The 11,746-nt window shown below is 35.5% G+C and overlaps 1 protein-coding gene across 4 annotated transcripts in view; it reads right to left on the reverse strand.

Annotated features, from left to right (window-relative positions):
- Positions 1 to 605: 605 nt before the first annotated feature.
- The window catches only part of PDCD6IP (programmed cell death 6 interacting protein), a 45,986-nt gene continuing 34,845 nt past the window's right edge, over positions 606 to 11,746 (reverse strand). For 2 of the 4 annotated variants that reach the window (XM_006087540.3, XM_006087539.3), the window contains exons 14-18: positions 11,363 to 11,497; positions 10,146 to 10,240; positions 6,168 to 6,291; positions 4,865 to 5,052; positions 993 to 4,087 (exon numbers count right to left, since the gene is read on the reverse strand). In XM_006087540.3, coding sequence (XP_006087602.1) covers positions 3,913 to 4,087; positions 4,865 to 5,052; positions 6,168 to 6,291; positions 10,146 to 10,240; positions 11,363 to 11,497 — 717 coding nt within the window. In that variant the 3' untranslated portion in view covers positions 993 to 3,912. Of the gene's footprint in view, positions 680 to 989; positions 4,088 to 4,864; positions 5,053 to 6,167; positions 6,292 to 10,145; positions 10,241 to 11,362; positions 11,498 to 11,746 lie in introns of those variants that run through there. The other 2 variants (XM_014454785.2, XM_023752933.1) reach the window with 2 other exon arrangements.

An 11,746-nucleotide genomic window follows, 5' to 3' on the forward strand; every position in this document is an offset into this window, starting at 1 on the left:
CTCTCTCTCTCTCTCTCTCTCTCTCTCAAATCAGTATAAACAAATTCTTGGGTGAGGATTTTTTTTTTAATGATTTAACTATGCCCAACTTTTCTATATTTAAAATATACATAATAAGAATTCGGACTTCATTCTTGGAGTTAGCTTATTCACCCTGAACTGTTGAAAGGGATACAAAATCAACAATTTAGGACAAATTGTGCATTCTGAGCTACATAAAACAGTTGCAGCTGACCTCAGCACATGGGAGAACGAGGAAGAAAATATGTTTTAAAAGATAAACACGTTTCACCACCCCCTCCACTGCTCAATTAACATATACTTGTCAAACAGTTTCAAAAAATCAACCCAGAAAATGACACTTGAAATTAGTCATCTGAAAAAACTGAGGGAAAATCATAACGAAAAACATGGTCCATCCATGATAAATCATAGGGTGGACAGCTATTAGGAAAACATTTAAACATTGTCTGCGTTTTATAGTCTCATGCATTTAGTCAAAGTGGCTATTATTTTTTTATTCCCAACCCACCATTTGTTAAAGAAATTACAGAAACTATAGAGCTGAAGAATAAGGACTTTAAATAAGAATTCATACTCCAAAGAAATAAGAATCTTTCAACTTTTATTTCCAGGATACATTCATCTGGAACCTCTTTGTTTCTTTACAATTTTCCCCCTAAGAGAAATGAATACAATAAAAATATAATCCAACTACCAGCAATGTTTGTAACCAGAAAAGAATCTAAAATCTCTGGTGTGATAATATAGGATTTTTTAAAAATATAAACTTCATACCAGAAATAAAGCCTGAATATTCTCTTTTTCTTTAAAAATAGAATTTTTCCTTCTTTGCTCTTCCATGTAAATCTTATAATCACCATTTAGTTTTAAAGTCTACATTTAAACTAGTAATAACAATACTATAGCAGTTTTTTCCTACTTTGTATCCTGTTCCGTGAATCAACTAAGAATTGCAGTTGTTAAAAAAAAAAAAAAAAAAAAAGATGCCACTAGGTTAATAGCAAAATTCTTCAAGATATACTGATAAAAAAAAAAAATTCCCACTAGCAAACTAAAACCTACTTAACAAGTTGCATTGTACAAAGCACTTTTGCAAACTGTAAAGCTCTCATGGAAAACTTTTTACAAAATGTGTTGGACTAGAAAGGCTAGTTCAACACTGGGATAGAAGGTCAGGGACAGAAGGCTGTGAAATCTTGGTCTTTGTTCTGTAACATTTAGATTTGGGGAGGGGAGATTAAACACTGCAAAGCTGGGGGTACGGGTACATGGTTATATCACAAGGACTGAATGGTCTGCAGTGATGTATGAGTATTTTTCTTAACTGAGAATAGAGAGCAAGGGGCAGAGTAACAGCCCGGTACTTTACACGAGACTGAGAGATCAGACCACCCATCTGCGACTAAGAAAAAGAAATGTTAGTGTTTTGTGGCTCTCTATCCAGAACTCCATCACTGGAAGGATAATCCATTCTGAAACAGTGTTCCAAAGTCGAACCTAAATGGACTGGGAATGGTTTCCCAAAAGATCATCAAAAAGTCTAATTATAAACACGGGCATTAACATACCTGAACTAGAGAGACACTCTCCTATCGCCAAAACAGCATTATCCGGGACACCTTTTTCAGGGATTTTGTAGGATATTGGAAGCTAAGCAAAGGATAAAAAAAGTTTGATAAAAATGAGCCCAGTGAAGGCTTCATTCTTGTTTGCTAGAATGTAATGGACTTCAGAGAAATGTCTTTCCATGAGCCATCAGGATGACAGCAGACAGGCCTATAAACAGACCTGCCGATGGAGGCCTGCCGACCCTTGGTCATCGGCACCTAGACACAGATGGCCAAAAGAAGCATCCCGGATTACCTAAGGGGTGAGTGAGCGGACAGGAGGAATGGTGCTAGGCTGCCGAGCAGCTCGGGCATGCTGGAAGAGGCTGGCACCAGCGCTGGGCCCCCTCTCCTAGAATCTTTTAACCATCTTCCCGTGGCGCTCTGGGAGCAGGCCTAGCTTAGCACGGGAAATGGGCTAAAGGCCTGATAACTTCTCTTTTGGCCTTTGGATGCACTTACTCTTTCTTCAGCACCATCTTTCCCCAAGAGAATATTCAGGCCAACTTTGTTTTCGTTTTTTTCTGCATTAGCAAGAGTTATAAACTAGCAATTTGGAATACCCCTCTCACGGAGTATCTTATGTTAGTATATGACACCTTGAGTAATAAGAATGTATAACTTAAATGTCATTTACACAAGAGTCAAACAAGCCATGTCACACTTGATGATTCCACATTAATAAAACTTAGCTTTGATATGTAAAAACCTATCTTTTGCCAAGGTTTTAACTACTGGACTTTAAACCAACTGTAATATTCCATGTAAAGGTAATTTATATTGCAGTAACATGCCTTCATGTTTTCTACATACAACAAAGTAAGATTTTGAAATATACATATATTTTAAAACCAATTCATTCTCTTTTACAATCACACCTTCAGTCCAACATTTAAAATATAAACCCAAACTGCCAATGAAAACCACAGTGTACCAAGTGACAGTACCATTTAAATGAAACAATAAGGCAAGAAAATGTAGGCATTAAAACTTAATAAATAAGCATAAACTAATCCATTGGAAAACTGCTCATATGCCTGATGTGTTCAGAAATGAATCTCACGCAGAACAGATCCCACTGTGATATCAAACAACTCATTCCTTTCTCATTTTCTCATTCCATGAAGCATGGCTCACTACTTTTACTGAGGTTTATACAGTGATTAGTTATCTTTAACAGCAGAGATTAATATTAAATACACAGCCTATTCCAGAATTGGCATATGCTCCCAACAACTGTTTTGTGTGCTCCCTGAATTATAAAATAGTCCAATCTTTAGGAGCATAAAAATGAAAGGGCTTAAATCTACTCACATACATTGTGCATTAAATGTTACCAAGTTAAGACAGTAAGGTGGAAAAAAGAAGGGCACAGTAAATTTTCTTTAAACAATCCCGTTTATATTAGACAGTATTGTAAATAATGTATTTTAACCAGGTTATAAAAAAAATAATTACCAGAATTTGTACCAATTTCTTGGGAGAAATTAATAAAACATTAAATATACATATTTATTTGTATATTTATTTGGAGAATCTTTGGTACCAATTGTGTTCCTTCCACATTATAGGACTTTTCAAAATAAATTTCAAAATTAATATATTAATCAGCACATGAAAGATAAACTATGATACTTTTCAATTTCCCATAAAATGTACTTGAACCTATTAACCTGCACTAATCATGCACTTAAACACAGTATCTGTTTAACTCATGTACATATAAAATGAGACTAATACTACAAAGAAATTAGACAGTAATGAGAATCAATGACAAAACATAACAATAAAAACTGTTCTTAAGTAATTTATTTTTAAATTATAAGATTACAATGCTTTGATTATGCAAAATAGCATAATGGAAATTAAACCAAATCAATAAACCAAAAGAGAAAGAAAACTTGGTTTTCTTGAATATCAGTATTTAAACCATCACTGTAAGTATCTGGTAACCCAATCACAGCTTCTGTAGACATAAGTATATTTATTTCAAAGGTTTCTCTTGTGGGTTTAATTTCTTATTTTCAACTTTTATGAACTGTAATATAATTTATTTCAAATCCTAGTATACCTAGTGTTTATACTGCAAAAGCAGCAAATCTCACATGTGCAATCAAATGTGGAACTGGGGCACAGCTTTCAGTTTGTAGCCGCAGACAAATTATACACTGCATTCAGAGTAGAGTGCATTATATTAACCAGAGCATGGAGTTTAGTAACTTATTGCAGATTAGTATTCTTTCCCTTTGAACTGAACCAGCTGAGCTTCTGAGCAGACATATTACTGCTGTGGATAGTAAGGCTGCTGTGGGGGCTGAGGGAAGGGGTATGAAGGCTGCTGGGGTCCTGGGAACGGAGCCTGTCCAGGGTTCTGATGATACACTGGCGGATATGGCATATTGTACTGGCCGTACGCATAAGGGTTATAGCCCATGGGCATGGGCATTTGGCAATACCTGATGGGAAGAAGAAAAGAATTGGATTGATAAATCAAATACGAAAAAAACAAAACATACTATAATTATTCTAATACCAGTTTTTCCAAGAAAGCCATTTGTCTCCATTTCTCAGTCTATTAGAGAACAGTGGAGAGAAGAAAACAGCTGTTTCACGGTACCTGTTAGAGAAAAGTGTTCCTAATCCTGTTATTAATTGAAATGAAAGAATATCAAGTTCACTGTAATGCATATAAATTTACTATTTGTAAAAATTCTTAATAGTGGAAAGACAGAATGGACTTAACGTTTGAAGCACACTTAAAAAATAGTCAAATGTCTTGATTTTTAACTAATTATCACAAAGAAAGCAGATCTTTAAGAAAATACATTCCATAATTACATAAATTTCTGCTCAACAGTTTATCAATATGCAAAGATTTCAAAGTACAGGAATATAAATAAGGCCGTATCAGTCTGGCTCACGCTAAGCTCAGAAAAGGCACTTGTTTATCACCTAAATAAATAAGATCAAGGAAACATATTCTGAATTCCATACAGAAGAGATTTGATATAAACCCAGTATGTAAAAACTAAAAACATAAATATGCTTGGAAATGGCTATCCCAACTACTCACATAAGTGACTATAACATTATTTTTACTTCTGCATGAGCTGACAATGTAGATTATTCATTTATGACACATCCATTCAGAGAAGCGACAACCCTGTTTTTAACAGATTAACCAGAGCAGATGATTAGCTGATTCACTGGGATAAACACAGTTTCCGCCTTACCCGGGATATCCTGGATAGGTGGGGTAGGGGGGCCCCTGGGCCTGTGGAAGGGGAGCTGAGCCAGGAGTCTGGGATGCAGCAGGTGCAGGAGTCCCAGTCACTGCGGGAGCTGAGGCAGCAGCAGCAGGTGCTCGATTTGCTGGAAACGTAGGAGGTGGAGGCCGGGCTGGGGGCTGAGGCTTACTAGGCTATAAGGAAAAGTCAGCATTAACTACAAAATGTTTCATGTTTCTTTCAAATTGTTATCAATTAAAATAAATGAGGGGGCATGAGAGAAACTCTACAGATTCCAATTAGATATACTTGTAATTCCCATTCTTAAATGTTGGCTTATTACTCTAGAAATGTATCATAGTTGAGGAATAATTCTCCAATTTGTTGTTTGTTTGTTTAATCCTCACCTGAGGATATTTTTCCATTGTTTTTATTTTTTTTTTAGAGAGAGGGAAAGACAGAAATATCGATGTGAGAGAAACACACCGACTGATTGCCTCCTGCACAAGCCCCAACCAGGGCCCAGGCCGGGGAGGAGCCTGCAACCCAGGTACGTGCCCTTGACCAGAATCAAACCTGGGACCCTTCTGTCCGAAGGCTGACGCTCTATCCACTGAGCTAAACAGGCTAGGGCTAATTCTCCAATTTGTGGATCCTCGGTAGCCACTGCTCTTTTCCTGATGCCCAATATTTAATCATTTACTGCTCACTGCTTCTCCCAATGATTAGACAACTGAGGTGGGAGGAAGAAGCAGGTTAGGTACAGTTTATTATTGTAATCTCATCCTGATCCCAACATATTATGAAATTTTTTAAAGACCAGAACACTTAAAAGAATAGTATAATACACATGTAAGTTCTAATATTCTCCTATATAATCATAGTACCACTTCACCCTAAGAAAATTAACTCTTACTCCCTAATATCATCAAGTATCCACTCCACATTTAAGTTTTCCTACTTATCACCAAAAGAAGCTCTTACATGTATTTTTATGGATCCAATCAAGATTCATGTATTGCACTTGGTTATTATGAATCTTTCCACTCTTTCAACCTAAAACAAGCCCTCTGCCTATTTTTTTTTTCTTTCTATGACATCCCCTTTTAGAAAAGATGGTTCTAAAGACTTGATTAGATTCAAGTTAAAGATTTTTTTGGCAAGAATTCTTCACACTGCAAAACATCACGTTGGTCACCTGATCAAAATGGTGACAACAGATTTATCCAACATGAAGTCTGTTCCATCCTTTACAGCAAGCAAGCTGTCACTAATGTAAACTTCCATGTACAAATGTTTGCTTACTGACCGCAATGGTTCTTGGCGCTGGAGTTGGAGGAGTGGGGGCAGGTCCTCCTGCTGGAGAGGACTGATAGGCAGGTGTAGGAATCGAAGGAGCACTAGGTTCTCTGGCAATGCTTTGCTGCAAGTCCCTTATTAAAGACAAGTGTTAGAAATTAACACAATAGAAGAAAACCCAACACACATAAAATATCAGGTGCTTTTCTTCATACATGAAACACAGAACATAGATTCAAAACAATGATGCTATTTTAAAACATGCTCCGTTTATGTTCTTGACTAGAACTACCTTAAATCTTCTTTCTCCCTCCTATTTAATAAAATGAAATTAGTTCTTATGCTACTTCTGACGCCTAGGAAAAAAGGAAAACTCTCAGAGATCATAGTTACAGCTAGAGTAAGGAAGATGTCAAACTGGGCAAGTGGACCTAAACGACTGTCCTCTCTTTTCTTTTAATATATTTTTATTAATATCAGAGAGGAAGGGAGAGGGAGAGATAGAAACATTAATAATGAGAGAGAATCATTGACTGGCTGCCTCCTGCACACCCCAACTGGGGATCAAGCCTGAGACTCGGGCATGTGTCCTTGATCAGAATCAAACCCAGGACCCTTCCGTCCACAGGCTGATGCTCTATCCACTGAGCCAAACCAGCTACAGCTTCTGCCCAGTCTTAATAAGAGGTCATCCTCTAGATGAGAAACTCCTAATATAACAACCAGAAAATTACAGCAGCTCATAGTCACCGCATAGTCATCTCGCTAATATTTTAATCACTATTTACAGAAACCATAACAACAGGTGAGAGAGCTAATCTATTCAAACCATTTTATAAATTTCTTAATAAATACTTTCTAAAGATATTCAAAAAAAGTATGGCACTGAGCTATTTCATGTTGAAAGAGATCTCAAAATATATTACTAAGGTAAATTCATAAAAGAGATAGTTGAAAAGACCATTAAAATACAGTATTAAAAAACAGAAAAACATTTTTAAATCCCCTCTACCACGATAAATTGAAATCCATCCCAAAATCTCACTTAAATAAAACAGATGTGCTATAAGTGTAAATTACATGCCAGATTTCTAAGATTTAGTGTGGGGGAGAGAGGAATAAACTATCTCCTTCATAATTTTTGCATTGATTATATTTTGAAATGATGCTACTTTGGACATACTGGGTTAAACAAAATGTATTATTGAATTTTATTTTGCCTGTTTCTTTTAGCTTTTCTAATGTGGCTACCTGGGATTTTAAATTTTAAGTTGTACATGTGACTGCATAGTATCAACATACAGAGGTACCTTTATTTAATTTACCAGCTCTAGACATCTGATTTGTTTCTATTCTTTTACTGCTAACTGTAATATTGGACAGTGTGTTTTAGAACCTTCATTCCCACACTATTTACAATAGCCCAAAACTAAAAACTACTCAAATACTCAAAAATAGTACTGATAAATAAGACTGTAGTATATTCATACAATGAAATACATACAGGAACATCATACAGATGAATCTCACTAATATAATGTTGAGTGAAAGCCAGTCACAAAAGAGTACATATGATTCCATTTATATACAGTGCAAACACAGGAGAAACTAGTCTACACGCTCAGTCAAGGCAGTGATTGCTATGGGAGAGGGGATAATGACTAGGTGGATGCATTAGCTATGCTTCTGGGGTGCTTAAAAGTGCTCAGTTTATGAAAATTCAACGATATACATCTATATATACTTTTCTTGTTTTTATTTGACATTCAATAAGAATGTTTAAAGAATTTAGGCCCTGAGCATAACAGTGATTTTAACAAAGGTCCAGCTATAAGCCCTGTACCCTGCTTGGATCTGAGCAAGATCCATTTTTATCTATTTTACAAACTGAGATTCTCTGTAAGACGGAGTTTGAGCAAAAAGTTCTACAGCTCAAAAACTAAAAAGTGGAGGGGGTGGATGAACACAATCCAAAAAGTTAAAATCAGAATACTTGGTTTTGACTATAAAAACATGAAATCCCATTATTTAGATTAATGTAATTATCTGAAAAGATTATGTATTCTTTCACATGACTCAAAACTTTAAAAAGTGAAAGACCCCTGCCTGCCAGTTCCCACTCCACCATTCACTCCCCAGAAAGATACCCACTATTCTTTCTTAGGAGCCCATCCTGAGTTTTCTTATGCATAAATAAAACAATTCAAATGCATAGAGCCTCTCCCTTTTCACACACAAAAAAAACATACTTTACAAACTGTTCTGTGCCTAACCTTTTCTGTACATTAACTATCTTAGAAAACCTCCCATATCAGCAAACAGAAAACACTCTCTTTTTGTAAATAGCTGCCTAGTATTTCAGTGTACAGCTGCAGCTTCATTCATTTCATCAGTCCTGGATGTTTGGTTTGTTTCTATTCTTTTACCGCTACAAGCAATGCAGAAACAAATTAGCTCATAAATATGTCATTTCAAGCATATACTAATGTATCCTCAGAATAAATTCTCAAAAACAGAATAAAGGATCTATGGATTTGTAATCCTGACCTTGGTAGCTAAAGTGCTCCACACAAGGACTGCACCAATGTGCACTCTCACAGCAATGCACGTGTGCTAATAAAGCATGTTAAACAACTTCCAGATTTTTGCCAATCTGAAAAGTGTTATTTCTGAGTAATTTCAATGTGTGCATTTTCTTTGGAATGTGGTTCTTATTCTTAAGAACCACTTATATTTGTTTGCATCCTTTGCTCACTTTTCCATTGGGTTTTCCTCCTCTTGACTATAGGAGTTCTTTATAAATTAGGTAATAAGCCTTTTGATATAATAATTCAATCTTGGTTTTTCTTTGCCCATCTCTAATTCTATCTTTACTTTGGTTTCATTTTCTTTTGACTTCCTCATTTCTGCTCTGTGTTCCTGTGTTTTCTTCACTGTCTATATTCTCCTTTTGTGTTCCTTCCCATTTCATCTTAGATCTGTGATGGTGTTTTTCTCTTCTCTCTCATGAATTCTGACACGTTTTATCACCTGTTTACTCACCATCTGGCATTTGTTTTCGATGTGCCTTAGAAAGGTTGCTTCCTAACCCTTTTTTTACCTCATAGTAAAATGTTAGCTCAGAATTTTCACCTGTCCTGTGACAATATTATTTTGGTGAATGTTCTTCATCTATAGCAGTGGTTCTCAACCTTCCTAATGCCGCGACCCTTTAATACAGTTCCTCATGCTGTGGTGACCCCCAACCATAAAATTATTTCGTTGCTACTTCATAACTGTAATTTTGCTACTGTTATGAATCGTAATGTAAATATCTGATACGCAGGATGTATTTTCATTGTTACAAATTGAACATAATTAAAGCATAGTGATTAATCACAAAATAATATGTAATTATATATGTGTTTTCCGATGGTCTTAGGCGACACCTGTGAAAAGGTCATTGGACCCCCAAAGGGGTGGCGACCCACAGGTTGAGAACCGCTGATCTGTAGGTTTTGTTACATTTTGTCCATTTTTTCACCTTGATAAATATAGTCTCTTCATATCAATGCTGTGTCAACTCTCTACTGACTACTAAGCATGGAATGAGTCCTGTTACTGGCCCAGCTTTCTCAGTAGTCTCCTTCAGAAAGTGATTTCACCATCTTCCCCAGGTTCTGTACCTCTGGTTTATGTAAGGAACCTATCTGCCACCACAAAGTAAACTACTTACATTTATCAGCATTTCCTGAGATCTGCCACCCTGAGCTGCTTTATTATCATTTCAGTGACATCACTGTAATTCCTACATCTAGAGTTTCTGCTCTTTCCTATCTTTTTGTTTCCGGACCATGCAGATTTTTGCTTATTTGTTTTATAAAATACCCAGGAGCAAAGGAAAGAAATTGCTATCTCATACTGTCAAGTTTACCCCAAAAGTCTCCACAAGGTTGGTTTTTTAAACAAAAATATTTTAAGTACAATTTAATACAGAAAACAAACTTACTTTAAGAGTTCATCTCTTTCTGTTTTTCGTGCAAACACTATATCACTGCACTTGTTCTGGAACCGGACTAGGATTTCGGTCAGCTCGTTGTAAAACTATAAGCAAAGAACAAATACAAGTTAAAAAACAGAACAATTTTTAATCTGAGGAACACAACCTAAAGCTCAATTGTCAATGACAGTTAAAAGTGAAAAATTAAAATTTTCTACATTAGACACAGTCATGCTACTTAAGTCTAACTTAATATTAAATATGAGCTAAGACTCCTCAAGAAAATAAAAATAAAATCGCTTTTAGAGAACAAAGTCACTAAAAATAAAATTGTAACAAGTTAAAAGTTTCAGACCATGTTTTGTACATTTTCCCAATTCCTCACACACCAGCCCTATTTCACTGGAAGGACTAGATCTGCACATTCACTTCAAAAACGCAGCATCATTTCAGAAGCCCTTAGAAGAATTTCCACTTGTCTATTTCAACAAAGCATTTTATTAAACGAAATTAAAATATTTTACTATCCTCTCTATTTTGAAAGGCTCTGCAGTATTTCTACCCACTCTTTAGAGCATTTTACATGATTATCTACTGTATTTACATCTAGATAACTTTATCCAATGATCATAATGGAATTAAAGTACCAAAGGAGTGATGTGCCAGAAAACTTAAAAATCACTTGTTCCCTCATAAGGAAAGTAACTGTTAAAAATACAAGCATTTCCTTAAACTCTTTAAAGAATAGGCAATAAAATACTTAAAACATATTTAGTAAGCACTCAGAGACTCAAACAGATCACAAGTCTATCATCACCCAATATAAAGCACAGAATATAAAAGCCATACCCACCCACCCACCTTCCCCACCACAGAACAGCTGTTTCCTCATAAGTCATTCAAATTGGTCAACTTTCCACCCCCACATCCCTCTCCTAAAAAGGTGTCATTGGCTTTTGATATTTCTGGGCTAATTCCTGTTACATCAAATCTTAAACCACGTTCTGCCTTGTGAAATACACAATTCATCAAAGTTCCCATGAAACGGTGCCACCTTCGTTAAGATCTTATAACAAACTTCTCAGAGGCAAAAGTCATTAAAGCTAACAAATTCAAGGCAAAAAAAAATTTTTTTTTGATCCAACTGGAAAAAAAAAACAATTAACTTCCCAAATTACATATTCACATCTATACTGGATAGCTACTGTTTTTTTAGTACACCATACCTTTGTGCCTTCTTTCAAATTAGCTACAAGTTCAACAAAGTTGTCATATGCAGCAGCTAAATTCTTCAAAACTTCTTCTCTTAAGTTAGCTTCATTGTTAGATTGTTTCATTTTCGAAAATTCCTGGTGTGAAACCTTGTTAATAGAAAAATTTATGTTTTTACATTTATTTATCAAACGCAGCTCCCAACATTTTTATTGATACTTTTCCAACTATGAAAATCATATATTACATGCAGGAATTACTAGAAATTTAACAAATACTTATTTTGGAGTAGCACTGTGCTTTAAATCTTTCCTTACGTAAAAACATCACAAATTCAGTGTGTGATAAAACAATCAATAATGATTACAGATTTCTATTAATATGTACACTGCAAAAAA

The sequence above is a fragment of the Myotis lucifugus genome, unplaced genomic scaffold, assembly GCF_000147115.1.
Source record: "Myotis lucifugus unplaced genomic scaffold, Myoluc2.0 scaffold_39, whole genome shotgun sequence".
Classification (NCBI taxonomy): domain Eukaryota; kingdom Metazoa; phylum Chordata; class Mammalia; order Chiroptera; family Vespertilionidae; genus Myotis; species Myotis lucifugus.